The 19,901-nt window shown below is 60.1% G+C and overlaps 1 protein-coding gene across 5 annotated transcripts in view; it reads right to left on the reverse strand.

The window, feature by feature from the left end:
- EIPR1 (EARP complex and GARP complex interacting protein 1) overlaps nt 1–18,955 on the reverse strand; it is a gene marked incomplete at its 5' end in the record, with an annotated part of 56,290 nt that extends 37,335 nt beyond the window's left edge. The window contains 4 exons of one of the 5 annotated variants that reach the window (XM_079792129.1): nt 3,232–4,875; nt 4,980–5,226; nt 6,076–6,208; nt 13,836–13,924. In XM_079792129.1, coding sequence (XP_079648255.1) covers nt 3,471–4,490 — 1,020 coding nt within the window. In that variant the 3' untranslated portion in view covers nt 3,232–3,470. Of the gene's footprint in view, nt 1–3,231; nt 5,227–6,075; nt 6,209–13,835; nt 13,925–13,995; nt 14,080–18,796 lie in introns of those variants that run through there. The other 4 variants (XM_079792130.1, XM_079792126.1, XM_079792128.1 and 1 more) reach the window with 4 other exon arrangements.
- Nucleotides 18,956–19,901: the final 946 nt, after the last annotated feature.

Raw genomic sequence — 19,901 nt, forward strand, 5'->3', positions numbered from 1 at the left:
GAGGAGGTCCATTGGGGAGCCCTGGGGACCAGGTCTTATTTAACATCTTCATTAGTGATCTGGAAGGAGCAGTAAACAGCACATTAATTAAATTTCCAGATGATACTAAATTCAGAGGTGCCACAGAAAGTCAATGAGGACAGAGAAATGGTGCAGATGGGATCCAAAGAAGTCTATCCTCTGGAACCCCATGACTAGAAGAACAATGCAGGTGTCCCTTGTTGTCTCCGCTCTCACGGGCAAGCCCTCGTCTCCCAAGTCAGGAGCGCGCGGATTCAGCAGTGCTCAGGCAGACCCCTGGCAATCAGAATTCTCCCTCCGCTATTCAAATCCCAAAGCCACACAGATCTGCAACACGGGGCCCCTGGGCCCTGCTAGGAGTCCACACTCAGGAGGGGCCTGGGCAGATACACACGTCTGAGCGCCTGGGAACGCAGCGAGTCCTGGCGCAGTGTGCTCACAAAGACAGTCCTGGGCCTCTGTGCCCAGAGCGATGAGGCCAGTACTCGGGATGCACGAGCAACGGAATATCTGGGTCTAAAGACTGTAGATAATCTGCTGCACTCCCACGCTCACAGCAGCATTATTTACAACAGACACATCCTAAGTGTCCATCGATGGATGAATGGATATAAAAAACACATACAGCATGCACCCTCCACACACACAGCACACACCCTCCACACGCACAGCACACACCCTTCACACACAACACACACCCTCCACACACACAGCACACCCTCCATACGCACAGCACACACCCTCCACACGCACAGCACACACCCTTCACACACAGCACACACCCTCCACACACACAGCACACCCTCCATACGCACAGCACACACCCTCCACACGCACAGCACACACCCTCCACACGCACAGCACACACCCTTCACACACAGCACACACCCTCCACACACACAGCACACCCTCCATACGCACAGCACACACCCTCCACACGCACAGCACACACAGCACACACGCACAGCACACACCCTTCACACACAGCACACACCCCCCACACGCACAGCACACACCCTCCACACGCACAGCACACACCCTCCACACACACAGCACACACCCCCCACACGCACAGCACACACCCTCCACATGCACAGCACACACCCTCCACACGCACAGCACACACCCTCCACACGCACAACACACACAGCACACACGCACAGCACACACCCTTCACACACAGCACACACACCCCACACGCACAGCACACACAGCACACGCCCTCCGCGCAGTCCCTCTGGGCTCCCATCTCCAGGGAGACCATCCGCCGCCGCCCTCTGCTTAGCGCAGCGATTCCAGTGAAGAGTCCGTCCACCTCATTTGTGAGTCCCAGAAAAACGAGAGCCCACAGATATTTAAGTGCTAAAATGGAACACAAAACATTTTTATTTCAAAACACATTTACGTGGTGTGGGAGGGCAGGGAAGGCCAGGCGAGGGTCTGGCACGCTGGCTGAGCGGCACGGCACGCCGCCTCCTGAGGACCCCGAGGTTCTCTTGCCATCATTTCCCAACTTCTCCTTTTCAAGGCGCAACTTCCTGGCACCCGGCTCGTAAGAAAACCCTCCTCTTCCCTAGCGCACCTGCCCCACCCTCCGTATCTGCAGAACACACGGAGGGGGTTCACCCACACGCAGCGTGGGCCTCCGACAGCGGGCTGTGCTGCAGCCGGGGCTCCCTTCTGTCGTCCGCAGACCGGGGGCAGTCTCCATGGATTCCAGCTCTCCCCCTGCCGCTCAGGCCTCCATTTGCCAAAGGAATCTCCGTCATTTATCTCCCATTCTCTCTCTTGGCGTCAAGAGAGGCCTGTGTGAGAACTGCTGTGCTCTGAGCCCTGCTTTGGGAGCTCCAGGGCGTCTCAGGAACCGGGTCAGACCTCCCCCCAGGGGACCTGCAATCGGAGAGCGTGAAGGTGGCAGCTGAGCTAGTGGGCTCAGAGCATCCCCCACAGCTTCCTGGCGACGGCACGCGGCCATCCTCTCTCCTTCACCCCTCAGGGCGGAGGTCTTGGTGAAGGCCCGCACGTCACCCTGGGCCCGGCTTCGCTGTCCCACACAGGCCCGAGGGTACTGGCTCCTCATCAGCATGTGCTCACAGCCACCGACCGATCTGAACCCCAGGGAGCGGAGGCACATGGCCAGGCAGCCGCGGCTCACCCACCGCCTGGGGGTCCAGCGTGCTGCCGCCACATGGGGGCTGAGCAGGCCCCGGGGGCCTGGGCGTGGGGTTAGGGAACGGGCACCCACACCACGAGGCAGGCACGCCCATGCCCGTGTCACGTCAGCGAGAGGCCCGCAGTGAGCCTTATTCTGCCACGTGCTTCCCAGCAAGGTCTTCGAGTCCGTGACAATACTTAGAGAAATGCCTGGGAAGAGCAAGGAAGCTTGGCTAACGGATCAGCCAAGGGCACAGCCAACGAGCGGAGGGAGGGCAGTGGGAAGGACCAGAGTGAGAGGCACAGAGAGGACGCTGGCGCCCCCTGCTGCCCAAGAGGCGCCATGGGTACAGCCAGCCACCACATGTGCACCCACACCACACACAGACAGACACCACACACACCACAGACACACGACATACGCAACACACATAACACACATGTGACAGACACACGACACACACCACATACAGGTATGCACACAGCATACATGACAGACACGTGTGACACATAAATAGATAAGACAGGCACACACAAAACACATGCAACAGATACACATGACAGACACACACACAACCCGTGTGACAGGCAAATACAACAGATGCTCACACATAACAGACAGACCGCACACAACAGACAGAAGCAATGGTGTGAACCATTTCCAATTCAGAAAAAGCGGAAATGCTAATATGACACCACAACTCGAGGAGGTCTGCTCAAGGTTCATGGCCAGGAAGGCAGGAAGTATCGGGCACAGATATGTATCTCTGCTTTGCCACTTAGAAGCTGTGTGGCCCCAGGCAAGTAGCTTAGCCTCTCTGAGCCTCCGCGACCTCATCTGTAAACCGGACAGACTATTCCTATGTCAAAGGGTCACTGAAACGATTATACAAAATCAGAAAGAAAAAAGAAAAACAGGAAATGAAGGTAGTAAAGCCATAGTTTTTAAACATAGTCCATTAAACGTTATCTGAAACTCTAGAGGCCCAATGCACGAAATCTGTGCAACGGGCTCGGCCCTCGCAGCCCCGGCTTCGTCCGAAAGTCGTCCGGACGTCTCTCCAAAACAGAACTCCTGGGGCGGGAGCAAATCAACGCGCTGATGGTTCTAATTAGCATATTAGCTCTTTATTACATAGGACGCTTTTTTTCCAAGATGCCACCGAGACCTGTGAGAAGGACCTGAATGTGGGAGTCAGAGTGCCATGCAGACCTAACAGGTCCAAAGTGGACATGGGAGGGGCAGATGTCATATCCACAGTGTGACTTCCCTGAGTGACAGCATGTTCCCGGGCTCAGAGGCCTGGCCCCCCGGGGGGGGACATCGGCAACGATGAGGGTGTGCCTGTCTGCAGGGTGTGCGCCGTCTCCCGGGGGCCGCTCCTGTCGCCGCCCTGTGCACACTCCACAGGGTGCGCGCCGTCTCCCGGGGGCCACTCCTGTCGCCGCCCTGTGCACACTCCACAGGGTGCGCGCCGTCTCCCGGGGGCCACTCCTGTCGCCGCCCTGTGCACACTCCACAGGGTGCGCGCCGTCTCCCCGGGGGCCGCTCCTGTCGCCGCCCTGTGCACACTCCACAGGGTGCGCGCCGTCTCCCCGGGGGCCGCTCCTGTCGCCGCCCTGTGCACACTCCACAGGGTGCGCGCCGTCTCCCGGGGGCCGCTCCTGTCGCCGCCCTGTGCACACTCCACAGGGTGCGCGCCGTCTCCCGGGGGCCGCTCCTGTCGCCGCCCTGTGCACACTCCACAGGGTGCGCGCCGTCTCCCGGGGGCCGCTCCCTGTCGCCGCCCTGTGCACACTCCACAGGGTGTGCGCTGTCTCCCGGGGGCCACTCCTGTCGCCGCCCTGTGCACACTCCACAGGGTGTGCGCCGTCTCCCAGGGCCGCTCCTGTCGCCGCCCTGTGCACACTCCACAGGGTGCGCGGCCGTCTCCCGGGGGCCGCTCCTGTCGCCGCCCTGTGCACACTCCACAGGGTGCGCGCCGTCTCCCGGGGGCCGCTCCCTGTCGCCGCCCTGTGCACACTCCACAGGGTGCGCGCCGTCTCCCGGGGGCCGCTCCCTGTCGCCGCCCTGTGCACACTCCACAGGGTGCGCGCTGTCTCCCGGGGGCCGCTCCCTGTCGCCGCCCTGTGCACACTCCACAGGGTGCGCGCCGTCTCCCGGGGCCGCTCCTGTCGCCGCCCTGTGCACACTCCACAGGGTGCGCGCCGTCTCCCGGGGGCCGCTCCTGTCGCCGCCCTGTGCAGACTCCCGGCGACCGTGGTGTCAGCCTCGCCCTCCCTCCTGCCCTCCTCTTGCTTCCACCCTGAGGCATTCTTCTCGTAAAGTTTTCAGGAAGAAAAACTAGAGGTTTTTCAAAAAACCTTCATCCATGTAGAAGAAGTTCCGAAAGAATGTACTGAATGTACAAAGCCCACCACCACCTGACGCCGAGACCTGATTTTTCACACTCGTCAAAGCGATGGGTAAACTCAGACAGCGGCAGTGACAGCCCTATCCGTAAGCCAGGACAGAGGTAAGCGAGGCCGCACGGGTGTGGCTGGGCCGGACAGGGCGGGAGTTCGAGGTCACTCACCTCCTCAATGCGCTGCCCTTCCTAGGCAGAGTGAGGGGCGCAGAGCGCTGCACGCAGGAGCTGCTCGGGCCGTGCAGGGCCTACTGCTGCTCCGTCCACTCCCCACACCGGGACCAGAGAAGGGCTGGAGGGAGGTGGACGCGGAATGTCGCACGGAGGCTGGAGCACATGGCTGTCAGGGCCACAGACCCGCAAACCATCCACTCCACGCGGGGGAAGGGCACTTACGTGATAAACTAGCTCAAGCTTAGTCTTCACTGCTTAACACAACGGCTCCTTATACACAAGTACAGAGCATGTTTCCATCCCGCCCCAGGCCGTCTCAGACCACAGCACGGGAAGTGACCTTCCTCAAAGGGACAAAGGAGAAAGGAAGGGCCTCCTGGAGAAGCTCCTGACTCGACGACGGAGGAAGAACGGGCGTCAGCGTGGGTCCCGGGACGCTGCGCCCATCAACCAATGACGCAGGTAAAAGCTAAGAAAAGAGACAGAATCGGGGCAGAAAGACCGTTCAGAAACTCACTCTCTTGCCCTGAAGGGAAGTCTTTTTAAACCAGGGCGTGGGGATAAAGGGGGCGGCGCACGCAGGACTATGAAGGCAGAAGGGCAGCCCGCGGTTCTAGGAGCGGCACCCTGGAGCCACACACAAACAGGGGAGACACCTCCAGTCATATTCCGAAGCCCCCGGAAAGGTGAGGTAGAGGGTGACGATGTCTAAGGGTTACGGAATGCTGACACGCGTCCTGGCTCACTGGACAAGTGAAGAAAACATGCTAGGAACTTCTCGCAAACCCAGAAGGCTTTCCTCGGGCCCACGTCCCAGGGAAGGAGAAGCGGGCGACCCCTGAAGACAGACCTGAGCACCAGCTGCTGGCGATGACCGAGAAAGGAGGATTAAGGAGGCGTGTCACAGACGCTTGGACGGGCACCCGGTGAAAGGTCCCCGGACACGAACCCCCAGCGCGTGTGCGTAGAGGTTAGCAGGGTCCTGACAGGCATGTCCTGGCTGCTATCACACACACAGGCAGCAGGGACGCCGCCCTGTGCCTTCCGGGGCGTGCGGCTCATTGCTGTCCTGTATCCCAGGACCTCCGGCCCTCCCCGCTCCCCGTCCCGAGGGATCAGACCCAGGAACAGCGAGGCTCCAGGCCCGAGTCTGGGACTTGGGACTCCATCACCCCTGCACCATCGGCCCACGGGAGCACACCTCTGTGAACACAGCGCCTTCACCGACCGCAGACCCTCTGAATCACGCAACAGCCCACAGCGACACACAGCAACCCCCAGGCGCCCTCGGCGGCGGGCACAGAAGGCTGGTACTCACTCTTACTGTAGCAGGTGGCCAGCACGCCTTTGTCTGCGGGGCTGGCACTGATGTGCCAGATTTCACCCACTTGGTGGAGGAGGACATTCTTGTTTATGATGTTGTTTTCGTCGTCAAAGTCTATGATGTGGATCTACAGACACAAAGAGAGCAAGCAGGTCAGGACCTCCCGTGACAAAGCAGTGACACAGGCGAGGGCATCTGGACGTCTGCAGTGGTACTCCTGTTACGCTAACGGTGCCCAGTCCGCACGGCCAGCTTACGACGCTCCTCTCAGAGACAGGCGTGACGTCCCCGTTTTATTAAGGTGGCAACCACATCACACGGCCCGACCTGGTCCTACAGAGACGAGACACCCACCCAAGCTCTGTGCCAGGGGGCTCACTTAGGCCACAGCTCATGCCAGGGGCAGTCATCCAGGGTAGCGCTAATCGGCCCAGAGCCTCTGGGACCTGCTGGACGGCTGTGGGGAAGGGAGTGGCGGGCCTGGGACTGACCAGCTCTGCCCACTCCTCAGTGGGCGTGGCACATCAGCACCACCACCCCCCATGGGCGAAGAGGGAAGGACTGGGATGGGACTGTACACCAGCACACCTTAAACTTCTTTTTAAAAACAAGTCCAACAGCTGTCAACCCTCTGGTCCTATAACATCTACATATATAAAAGGCTAATATGTTAAGTGTCTGACCATCCGACCAGTCACTATGACATGCACTGACCACCAGGGGGCAGACGCTCAATGCAGGAGCTGCCGAACTGCAGTGACTTGGCAGCGGCAGTTCTTGAGTGACACACCCCAAAACCAGAGAGGAGGGAGCCCAATTCCTCGCGGGGCCGTGTGATTCCACCTTTGGCCATGGGTTGTTGTTGCTGGGGCACTGTTGGCCCTGAATCTGGTTATTGCACACTTGTGTTTGCATTCCACACCCTGTACGACAGCAACTTTGCAGAGTGCCCTCTCGCACTCCGGGACCCCTCGGGGGATGTTGGAGAGCCAATTTTGGCCGATCCCCGCAGGCCAGGCTGAGGGACCCACAGCGAACATTCTCTGATAGAAATCTTTGTGCACGCCCACTATTATTTTCTTAGTATAAATTTATTTTTGAAGTTATGTTTTATCTTTCTCATTGGCTTGAGGTATTTATAAGAGAGTGAAAGTGGAAATCATTTTAATTCCTCGAAAATTTATCCAGAAAAGCATGGAGACAGCATGTTTAACTTTGCATTTAGTGGCTAAAATGCAGTATCTATACTAGTATATATAAAAGCCTAAGCGACCAGTAGCTATGACGCTTACTGACCACCAGGGGGCAGGTGCTCAACACACAGGCAGAGAAACATGGAACAGACTGATGAATCTCAGAGGGAAGGGGCGGGGGCGGGAAGAGATTAACCAAAGATCTTATATGCATACTGGAGGCCTAGTGGCATGCACCAGTGGGGTCCCTCGCCCTGGCCTGTGGGGATCAGCTGAAACCAGCCCAATGCACGGTTTGTGCACCGTTGGGGTCCCTTGGCCTGGCCTGCACCCTCTTGCAATTTGGGACCCCTCGGGGGATGTCGGACTGCTAGGTTTCTGCCTGATCCCCACAGGCCAGGCCAAGGGACTGCACTGGTGCACAAATCCATGCGCCGGGCCTCTAGTCATTATTATAATTAACTAGGGACCCAGTGCACAGATTTGTGCACATTGAAAGGAAATTAACTAGAAGGTGGCCAGCGGGGCAGGACTGGGCGAGACAGGCCAGACACGCCCTGGAGCCAACCTCCCGCAGTCCCTCCCCGGCACCGCCCTTCCGGCAGGTGAGCTGCCTGCATGTTCTGTGGACAGCAGGCATGTCCCCGTGACACAGCACCTGGAAGTGACTGGTTCTCTCCTGATGGCGAGAGTACAGACTTACTCTTTCCTTCTTTGTGTTTGTTTGTGTTGTTAACATTTAGTTCAACACAAACATGCATTAACACGCATAGATTAACATGCATTGCTTTGCCGTCAGAATAAGCATTAAATGCTATAAGCAATGTGCCCTTGACCCCGGAAGCCTCTGCACTCCATGCCTGCTACAGGGGCCCGTGCTACCCCGACACTTCCCCTCACAGGGTCTGCATGGCATAGTCACCCCCAGGCCCCTAAGGGTGGCTCTGGACTCAGAGCAGAATTCAAACTCCCCACTGCCACTTACCGCCCGTGTGACCCTGAAGCTCAGCTTCCCCAAGTGCACCCCGAAGAACGAGCTGTCTGCTCCCAGCCCCCCCTCCCCCAGCCCGCACTAGAACCACAGAGGACTGTCCTGTTGAAAAGGATATGCAGTCACAGAAACAAGTAATGCGGTGGAGAAAGCACCGGAATAAAGGTGCGTGGGAAGATTAGGGGGCACCGAGGAAAGACCAATTAATACGGCTCAGAGGGCAGGGAACACTGTGGCCGGCTGGGCAGTGCGTAAGCCATGTCTGAGTTCTTCACTAACAGCTTACAACGAAGACCAAACTCCTAGGCTCTGAATTACAGTTGTTGGAGTTGTTACAGGCGGGTTTGCCAGGGCAGGGCGGTGGACATGTATGAGTGAGAGCTCTACGATTCATTCGGAAGCAGGGCCCAGACCACGCCTGGGCACGGGAGTCCGGCCAGTCTTTCTGCGCCCTCTCTTATGGAACAAAGGTAAACAAAGCTTGAAAAGAAATGTTTAAGTGTGTAAAGCTGAATATGAGAAAGCAAAAGCTTCCCTCTTAGGGGAAGGTAAGGCTCCCCTCTGAGCAAGACGCTTCCTGCCACGGAGCACAGCCCTCCCCGGGGTCAGCGGAACGGCCCTGGCTAGAAGGCTGGGCTCACCCCCCGACAACAGGTACCCCCTTACCTCCCCCACCCCCACCCCCACCTTGGCCTCACCATTAATGCGCCCCTGCCTTGTCATTCATAAAAAAAACACCTCCCTGCTGGCCTGGCCTTTCCTTAAGAAGAAGACATAACAGTGCAGACGGCAAGTCGCCAGCACCAGCCTCTTCACTCCCACCCCCTGCAGGCGGTCAGCCTCCGCGCCACAGGCCATCGGGGGTCAGGAGGCTGGGTCCCGCTCTGATTCCACCAGGTCCTGGCTGAGTGACGCTGGGTGAGCCACTCACCATCTGGGCTCCTGCTGCAGCATTTGGAAATGTGGGCACCTGACTTCTAAGATCCCTGGGACACATACCCGGTCCTTCAGCTGAGCCTTTAATGACAAGTGACAGTTACATGTGATCGAACCCCTTGTCATGCCACAGCATGGCTACCATCCACCCGTCTAGACCATACTCTGCTGGAGCAAATGCGGGCCACACGCTCACATCCATCCATGACCCAGGATGTGCTCAGCAGCCAGGAAAAGACCCCCATTCCAACCTCAGCGCCCAGCAAGTGGGGTTCTCGGAACAGAAGTGGTGCAGTCCATCAGGGCCAACCCGAGAGTGCCTTGGGCCGTGCTTGAGGGACGGAGAGAAATGTTAGAGCCCCTAACTTCAGCAGGCCATCCAGAAAAACACAGGCATGAGCGCCGTGGCGTCTCAGCTGCACTGCTGAGCCCTGGTCCAGCCTCGCCCAAAACAGCCTCCTCAAGATGCTTCCAGGATACAGGGCAATACATTCCTGTCTCATTAACGGAATGGGAAGGGGCGGGGGGCAGGGGGGAGGGGAGAAATGGAGGGTCAGTTAGCCTGGCCTGGGGCCCCGGAATCTGATTCCCAACAAGGGTGGCCAAGGACAGAACCTGCCGGCAGAGGGCACCGTGTGACAAAGCTGTCCTTAATCAAAATGCAAACACAGGACACTGGAGCTCACAAACCAAAGAGAAAAGAATTACAGGGAGAGAGCTAGGAGGGAGCCAGCTGTGCTGCCATCCCCGGAGGGCCGTCCGCCTTTCCACAGCCCGGGGCTCATGGTCAGGGCCGTGTGGAGAGGGCACGTCACAGCCTCCCCCCCCGGCCAGCCGGCAATCGTCCCCCACCCGCACAGGAAGCGGGGTTTGCAATGTGCAGTGAAACCCGTGGAGCAGTACCGTGCAGAGGCCAACCCCTCCCACCGGAAACCCTGGTTCCTAGCCTCTGCCAGCCGCCCCCACGACCAACGTGCACCCCCTCCTCACGAAGGAGAAGCCAGAGACAGACTCAGGGCTCGCCCTGCCACCGGGGAGCCCCGTGTAAACCAAGGGCACAGAAACAAAGCGCTTCCTGCGGCAGGAGGACCAGCACTGTGACAGCTCCCGTCTCCAGAACCAGCAGCAGCTGAGCAGCAGCACTTTCTAGGGACCCGAGGGCTGCTGAGGAGCTGAGGCCCGAGGCAAAGCCGGGGGCTTCCGCCCAGCGCAGCCACCCCTCCCGGAAAGCCTGGAGAGCGGGAAAGCGAGGGGCGGGGGCATCGGAGCAGAGGAGCCGAGATCCACGGTCACAGCTCCCGCAGCACAGCCGGACCTGAGCTGTCACCACCTGGCGGGGCCGAGCCTGGGCCTGGGCCAGCTGTCTGACCTTGGGACTGGAGCTCCCGCACATGCCTGTCTGCGCGGGGCTGCACAGACAGCACAGCGCGTGTTCAGGACACACACTCTCAGGGCACGTGCTTCATAAGTGCAAGCTGAGGGGCAGGGTGTCTTAGCCACATCCGATCTGGGTCACCTTGGAAAACCATGTGACTGCCCAGGGCCAACTCCCTCATCTGATTAGAAATGGGGTCACCACCACCAGTTCTGTCCACTGAGGTAGCACATGTGGGAATGGCCGGAACCAGCCCCAACCTTCACCTTGACCCCAGGGTCAGAGGCTCCTGCAGCTACTTTCAGCTCTCACCTGTGTCCTGGAAGCCTGTATTTACCTTCTGGCCTCAGTCAACAGGGCCCCCGGGCCAGCACCCGGCCGTGCCCCCCCAACCAGCACCCGGCCGTGCCCCCCCTCCCCACAGCACCAGCACCCGGCCGTGCCCCCCCTCCCCACAGCACCCGGCCATGCCCCCCCTCCCCACAGCACCTGGCCGTGCCCCCCCTCCCCACAGCACCCGGCCGTGCCCCCCCACCAGCACCCGGCAATGCCCCCCCAGCACCTGACCGTGCCCCCCCCGGCACCCGGCCGTGCCCCGCCACCAGCACCCGGCCGTGCCCCCCACCAGCACCCGGCCGCGCCCCCCCACCAGCACCCGGCCGCGCCCCCCACCAGCACCCGGCCGTGCCCCCTCACCAACACCCGGCCGTGCCCCCCACCAGCACCCGGCCGTGCCCCCCACCAACACCCGGCCGTGCCCCCCACCAGCACCCAGCCGTGTCCCCCCACCAGCACCCGGCCGTGCCCCCCACCAGCACCCGGCCGTGCCCCCCTACCAACACCCGGCCGTGCCCCCCACCAGCACCCGGCCGTGCCCCCCTCACCAACACCCGGCCGTGCCCCCCACCAGCACCCGACCGTGCCCCCCCACCAACACCCGGCCGTGCCCCCCCACCAGCACCCGGCCGTGCCCCCCCACCAGCACCCGGCTGTGCCCCCCCCCACCAGCACCCGGCCGTGCCCCCTCCCAGCACCCGGCCGCGCCCCCCACCAGCACCCGGCCGCGCCCCCCACCAGCACCCGGCCGCGCCCCCCCTCCCAGCACCCGGCCGCGCCCCCCCTCCCAGCACCCGGCCGCGCCCCCCCACCAACACCCGGCCGCGCCCCCCCACCAGCACCCGGCCGTGCCCCCCCACCAACACCCGGCCGTGCCCCCCCACCAGCACCCGGCCATGCCCCCCCACCAACACCCGGCCGTGCCCCCCACCAGCACCCGGCCGTGCCCCCCCACCAGCACCCGGCTGTGCCCCCTCCCAGCACCCGGCTGTGCCCCCTCCCAGCACCCGGCCGTGCCCCCCCTTCAGCACCCAGCCGTGCCCCCCCACCAGCACCCGGCTGTGCCCCCCCACAGCACCCGGCTGTGCCCGCTCCAGGTGCGCCCCCCAGCGCATCCTCAACACCAGCTGCTGGAGGACGACACACAGAGGCTCCGGTGCCCACCCCAGGAGAGTGCAGCTCAGGCCCCTCACCGGAGGACACAGCCCAGGGGAGGGTGCAGGAGACAGGCCTGGCGAGTCTCTCCGTCATCACGCACTTGACCATCACATATGACATGGCTGGGAAGCACGGGAACACCAACACGCACCGGCCCCTCTGCAGACAGAAGCAGGGCTGCGAGGGCTGTGCTCACCCAGGGCCTCCTCTCCTAGCTGCAGGGCCGTTACCGCCAGCACAGTCCACAGCCGGTGCCTGCGGGAGCCCCTGCAAACACACATCTCGTGTGGGCAGAAAACACACGTCACATGTGAGAGGAAGAATCACATATGAGAACAACACAGGCCATCCACAAGAGAAACATGCATGCTGCTTGTGGGAGGAAACATGAGTCACACGTGTGAAGAAGCACGTGTGCTGTGTGTGCACTGGATGTGTCACATGTGAGTCGTGTGTGGTAAGAACCCACGTGTCACATGGGGAAACATGCATGTCTCCTCGAGAGGGATGCCCATGTTGGGTGAGGCGTGAGGGCTGTTTCCAGCCGCGCAGGGGAGCAGAGCAGGCGTGTGTGGCCCCCTCCCCTGCTCCTGGCCCGGCTCCGTCCCGGAACGAGCCCACCCAGCACTGAGGACACAGGGCCACGGCAATGAACACATGCCATCCCGGCCCCAGGCCTCAGCGAAAGAGCCACCTTCCCCGTGGTGCGGCTCCAACGCCAACAGACCAAAGCGAGGGCGCTGCTCCTGGGTCCGCGCCGCCTTGCACATGCCCGTCACCACGGCCACGCAGCGTCCGCATCCCTCTCGCCATCGCACTGAGAGCGCAGCCCTGAGCAGGACGCATCTGCTGTGTTCCGTGGGCCCGGCACGCCCACAGCGAGGGGACCAAGGCCTGTGAGCGCACTAGTAAGCGCTTGCCGAGCGAACCGATGGATGCCCGTCCCAGCAATGCCAAGCACCTTCCCAGAGCAGCACGGGACACCGCAGGCCAGACACTCGAGACCTGTCCTTGGAACCTGTGTATAAACACCTGTACAGTGGCAGGTGGGAAGGAAGTCGTGAGACCATCCTTCACGCCACCCTTGCTGGAAACGGACCTGGGGCAGGAGCCACAGACTGAGTTAGCAGCTCAGTGAGGACACCAGAGGGACTGAGACAGGAGCAGTGGTCCTGCCGGCAAAGCAGCAGCACCGCCTGCTGGAGGCATGGGAGAGGGTTCCCAACAGTTAGTACGTCTGACCCTAAAATGGGGCTGAACGCAGAACTCTCGGACACCTGAGCGCCGTTTCCCATGTGACCATGATAGCTGGGCCGAGGCCCTGCACGTCAGACACGGCCCATGTGCGTGGCGTTTCCCCGTCAAGGACAGCGCTCATCCTCACGTCATGGCGCCTGCGAGGTGCCGACCGCCCACAGCCTCACCTCTATTTGCAGTGAGGAGATGAAGTCCAGCAAGGTTAGTCCATTGTTCAAGGTCACAGTCAGTGCCAAGCCGGGAACTGAACCCTGACCTTGTGAGTATCCAGCATGCTTTCTTCTAAAGTGTCCGTGCAGCCAACGGGCCCTCCTGCTTGCCCCTGGGGCCAGCTGGCCTGCGGCCTCCTCCGGGCACAGTGGAGAACGTGCTGAGCAACGAGAGGGCGTCACTGGTCAGAAGGGCTGATGCTGACCACTGACCCCAGCTGCCTCCCAGTCACCTACACAGTAAGTCCCACGTAACCACAAGAAGGACCCAGCAGTGCCCACGGATACGTTTAAGTTACCGAACTCAACCGGTGCCTACAGCTGGATGGCGACATCCCAATGGAAGTGTTCTTCTGTTCGTGTGGCATTAATTTCCTCGAATGTTGCTTGAAAAATCAAGAGCAAAATGGTCACCAAGTAAGACTAGGGTTAGCATGCCAGTCTGTCAGAAACAGTTACCTGGTTGTCGTATTTCAGAGACTGCGTCCCAACCAGAAACCGGATGGCATCGGTCTCTGCCGTCTGCGGGGTCAGCGCACGTGCCTGCGGGAGGAAGGAAGGGCACACCTTTACCACTCGGACTTCAGCCGGTCACGAACACGCGGCCCCCGCCTCCCACTCCGAATGTGTACACGGAAGCGACTGTAAGTGGGCACAAACGTGCAGCAATGAAGGTGTAAGTGTGTTTCAATAAAGCCGTGATTGTCAACAGTGATGGATGGGTTGAACTCGTTTTTCTCCCACAGAACAGCAGACCGCAGCTCCGGCACGGCCGAGCCGGCGTGGTAACCCGAGGCCTCTGCAGAGGCGACTGGCAGAACGGCGACAGAGCCCAGAGCCCAGGACAGCACGGTACTGCTGCGAACCTCGGCGTGGGAGCGGACTGTCCCAGCATCGGGAAACGAGCACTGTGCACGGTGAGCCCTATCCACGCCCTTCTCCCACCGCAGCTGGAAACAGGCCTGACCCCACCTCCTCCAGCTCACGGAGTCCTGCAGGCCTCAGTGCCTCATTCATCCTCTTCAAAACGGTCCTGAGAGAGGTTAACCGCTGTCCTGACCGCTAAGTCTGGGACCAACCACCAGCCTCTACCGTAAAAGGTCTGGAGACAACAGGAAACACGGCGGGTCCGTGTTCCCACCTTCCTCCAAAGCATCAGTGGAGCAAAAACACCGACGACTGAGAGACCTCAGTGCCACCAGGCGCACACGTCTGCGGCAGCACCAAGTGCCGGACGTCGGAGAGCAAACCTCCGTTCCCCCTCGAGGACTGACAGGCGGCAGGCTCCCCTGCCAGTGCCCGCCCTCCTCGCAGACGTGGCTGAACACTTTTTGGAGTCTTAGACTTCTCTGCAAAGCTGACGAGTTCTTTATGAATCTATAGATCTTCTTCCAAAAGTGTGCACACACATACACAGAACGTGTGTACATCAGCAAATCCAGACTCGCTGACCCCTCTCCGACTAAACAAGCCGGGCCTAGAGGAAACGGCTCAGGAGGAAGGGTGAGGCCACCTGACAGACAAACCCCACAGCTCCACTTGGGGCAGAAGCAGGGTAACGCCCCCGTGGAGGAGGGGACGACCACACTGTGCTCGTGGCGGCAGACGCCGCCGAGGGGCAGTCCAGGACACAGGACCCGCGCGTGGGCGATGAGGAACCAGCACCCAACGTGTTTCCTCCGAGCCGAGCACCCACCTGAGGAGTAGCAGCCGAAACGCACAAAGGAAGGTCTGAGCAGACCAGGTGTCCTGGGGAAAGCTGCCACATTCAGAAAACACCACAAACCTGAACTGCCTTGTCCTCCTCACGGGAGACACCCTTTTAATCGAAGAGGAAAATCGTTCTTATAAAAAACCTAAACTGCATCTTTAAAAATACAGTGAAATCTCATGAAAGTGTAATTTAAGACCTTTCTAGTACATTAATGGGAAAAATTACAAAAATAACTACACTTTGGCCATTTTGGTGACAGAGTGATATCCGTGTCTGTAATTCTGCTTCTTTGATTAACTGAAAAATAAATGACCTTTCTAAGTGTAGTCATAATGATGGTTTTGAGGTGTTCCAATGACCCAGATATAACAAGATTAAAATTTTATAGTATAGCTAGTGGCCCAGTGCATGAAATTCATGCACGGGGGGGGGGGGAAGGGTGTCCCCCAGCCTGGCCTGCCCCCTCTCCAATCTGGGACCCCTCAGGGGATAACCAGCAGTCAGACATTACTCTCACAATCCAGAACTGCTGGCTCCTAACCACTCACCTGCCTGCCTGATTGCCCCTAACTGCTTCTGCCTGCCAGCCTGATTGTCCCTAACTGCTCCCCTGCTGGCTTGATTGCCCCTAACCATCTCTGCCTCGACCCCGCACCCGGGATCCGGGCTTCCCTCCCTCTGGTCAGCCATAGGCACCCAGGCTGGCTGCAGCCGCAGGGGATGGTGGGCAGCTGGCTTCACTTGGGCTGCAGCCGCAAGTGCTGGCGCCCGGGGCCGCGGGGTGGGCAGCTTCTTCGTCTCCCAGGCTGCAGCCAGCCTCAGGCGCTGGGGCCCGGTTTCTCCATCTCCCCCAGGACGTGGGGCAGACGGACGTTGAGGCTTCTGCTGCTGGCTGTGGCCTGGGATCAGGGGCAGGCGGCTTCTTCGTCTCCCGGGCCAGGCACTGGGGCCGGACTTCTGGACTTCTCCGACTCCCATAGGCCTGGAGCAGCTGGGAGGCAGGGCTGCCGCCATCTTTTCAGGTTAATTTGCATACTCACTCTGATTGGCTGTTGGGCGTAGCGGAGAGACAGTAATTTGCGTGTTTCTCTTTTATTAGTATAGATAGGTCACCAAAAATGCCCATGTACTTTATCTTGGCCCGTCCTCATAATTCAATGAAGCAGATAGGAAGACAGGATGGATATTACTCCCACCCAGGAGATAACGACACTGAGGACCAGAGAGGGTAACTGACTTAGCCACAGTCACACAGCTTAGAGACAAGAACAACCCAGACTCCCAGCCTAAGGCCAGTTCTCTTTCTGTTACAGTAAGCAGGGAGCTGGTAGCACAGTAAGATATTTGTCTATTTGGTTATATTACATCACAGGTCACTTTATTATAATTTCACTAGAGGCCTGGTGCACGAAATTCATACACTTGGGGTGGTCCCTCAGCCTGGCCTGCACCCTCTCGCAGTCGGGGAGCCCTTGGGGGATGTCTGACTGATGGCTTAGGCCCTCTCACAAGGAGCAGGCCTAAGTTGGCAGTCGGACATCCTCAGCACTGTCACAGAGACGGGAGAGGCTCCGCCACCGCCGCTGCGCTCGCCAGCCATGGGCCCGGCTTCTGGCTGAGCAGCACTCGCCCTGTGGGAGCGCACTGACCACCAAGGCACAGCTCCTGCATTAAGCATCTGCCCCCTGGTGGTCAGTGCGTGTCATAGCGACCGGTCCTTCTATCAGGCCGAAACGGGATCTCCAACATCCCCCGAGGTGTCCCAGATTGTGAAAGGACACAGGCCAGGCTGAGGGACCCCACCGGTGCATGATCGGGGCCAGGGAGGGACGTGGGAGGTTGGCCAGCTGGGGAGGGACCGCAGGAGGGCTCCAGGGCATGTCCGGCCGGTCTCGCTCAATCCCAATCTACTGGACCCCAGCAGCAAGCTAACCTACCGGTCAGAGCATCTGCCCCCTAGTCATCAGTGCACATCATAGCGACTGGTCGACCGGTCAACTGTCTGCCCCCGGTGATCAATGCATGTCATAACAAGCAGTTGAGCAGCCTTAGCACATCATTAGCATATTATGCTTTGATTGGTTGAACGGCTAACCAGACGACCGGACACTTAGCATATTAGGCTTTTATTATATAGGATGTGTCTTGCCCAGTTTTCCAAAGGAAAGCCATGGCCTCTTCGTCACAGAGCTGTCTTCTCACCTGCCATCACCACTCAGTGAACCAAACCAGTAAGAGGCGATGGAGATGATGAGCCAAGAGCGCAGCAGGGAAGAACCATGGAAATGTGCCGACCAGGTCTTCTCAGTTGCAGGAGGCACCAAAACCAGAACCGGAGTCTGAACGGAGCACACTGAACTCCCTCACTACGATGTTCCTCTCTCTCTACCCCATCCCTTCCTCCCTTCCACTCTCTCTAAAAATTAATGGAAAAAACATCTTGGTGAGGATTAACAAATATATACGGCCCAGCTGGTGTGGCTCAATGGTTTTTTGTCTACCATGGACCAGGCAAACACAGGATGATGGGATCCCTTTGGGGGGGACACAGGATGGGAAACCGTTGGTGTTACACAGGATGATGGGAACCCTTTGGGGGGGACACAGGATGATGGGATCCCTTTGGGGGGGGACAACACAGGATGATGGCAACCCTTTGGAGGAGACACAGGATGATGGGATCCCTTTTGGGGGGGGGCACAGGATGATGGGAACCCTTTGGGGGTGACACAGGATGATGGGATCCCTTTGGGGGGGACACAGGATGATGGGAACTCTTTGGGGGGCGACACAGGATGATGGGAAACCTTTGGGGGGGACACAGGGTGATGGGAACCCTTTGGGGGGGCACAGGATGATGGGATCCCTTTGGGGGGGACACAGGATGATGGGAACCCTTTGGGGGGGACACAGGATGATGGGAAACCTTTGGGGGGGGACACAGGATGATGGGAACCCTTTGGGGGGGGGACACAGGATGACGAGAACCCTTTGGGGGGGACACAGGACGATGAGAACCCTTTGGGGGGGACACAGGATGGGAACCCTTTGGCGGGGGGGCGGGACACAGGACGATGAGAACCCTTTGGGGGGGACACAGGATAAAATGAAACAGGGCACCAGTGGGAGAGCAGGGGGCCTCCGAGCAGCCTGGGCTTCGGGTCCCAGGGCTGTGCCCACGCTCCTGTGGGCTCTGAGCAATGCGCCCGGTCACGCAGGATGTCAGTCAACACTCGGGCGCTGGTGCGGGTCCGCGAGAACTCTGCGTCCGTCTTTCCGCCTCAGGAGCCGTCCCTGTCAGAACTGAACGACCGGAGCAGCCACAGCTCCCGCCTCCGGGGCCCGGGAGCCGCAGGCACAGGTACCGGGCAGTGCGCGGGTCGCTGAGGAGGAGGAGGGAGGCGGCGGGGCGGTCGCGCTTCCCGGCCGGTCCCCGGACGACCAGCTCCTGGGGCCCCGCAGCCTCCGGACCCTGGGCTGACAGGGAGGCGGGGACCGCGCCGGCCCCGCTCCGCAAACCGGACGCCGCGGGCCTCGGGGACCCACCTGGAATTCCAGCCCGTAGATCACCGGCGCGTCGTCCTCCATGCTGCCGCCCTCCCCCCACGCCTCAGGCGGCCCCGAGAGCCGGCGCGCCCCCTGCGCTGCGCGAATAGGTTCCCGGCCGCGCGGCCCGCGCCGAAACCGGACCCTTTCTGGCCCGCCGCGGTCTCCGTAGGGCTCACTTCCTGTGTTTTCCTGCCGCGTCATCGATTCGCTCCGCGCCGGCGGCCAATGGCGGCAGGCCCCGGCTGGTGCGCATGCGCACAGGACGCCACCCGGGCTCCCCTCTCTGCGGGCCCCGCGAGGCCGGGTTTGTGGGAGGGGCGTCAGCTGGGGGCGGGGCCTCGCCTGGACGGTGCTACCCCCACCTCGCCATTAGGGGCCGCCAGAGAGTCTCCTGCGGGAAGCTCCAGGCTCCACCATCCCAGAATCAAGCACCTGGGGCAGGGGCACTGTCCTTTGTTATCATTAGTGCTTTCCCGAGCGAGGACAAATGCTTTCCATCCACTGCCATGAGCTTCTTGGCTCCAACCTCAACACTAAAGAATCATACTTCCATTCACCGATGAGCTGCGGCCGCGTGGGGAGCTAGGATTCGATTCGTGGGGCAGCTAGGATGTGCCAGGCAGCTAAGATGGGTGGAGCAGCTAAAGGGAGAAAAAGAAGAAAGAAATGGCGGGGTCTGGTTTGGTGTTTGGCTCAGCTGTATTCCAGCACCTAACAAATGACGTGCCTGGTGAAGTTAAGGGTAGATGGGTATTTGCTGGGTGAATGAGGGGATCTGGGTACCACTGGTGTTATTAATATTGACTAGAGGCTTGGTGCACGAAATTCATGCACTGGGGGGGAGTCCTGCAGTCTAGCCTGCGTCTTCTCTCAGTCCAGGACCCCTCGCTCCTTACCACCCACCTGCAGCGGAGGCAGGAGTGCCTCCCGCCACTGCCGCTGCACTAGCCAGGTGCTCCCCCCGTGGGAGCGCACTGACCGCCAGGGGGCAGCTCCTGCATTGAGCATCTGCCCCCTGGTGGTCAGTGTGAATCATAGCAACTGTTCTGTCGATTTGCATGTTACTGTTTTATTCTAAGGAGGATAGGATGTTGTAGGTAGG

Source organism: Cnephaeus nilssonii (genome assembly GCF_951640355.1).
Source record: "Cnephaeus nilssonii genome assembly, chromosome: 15".
NCBI classification, from domain to species: domain Eukaryota; kingdom Metazoa; phylum Chordata; class Mammalia; order Chiroptera; family Vespertilionidae; genus Cnephaeus; species Cnephaeus nilssonii.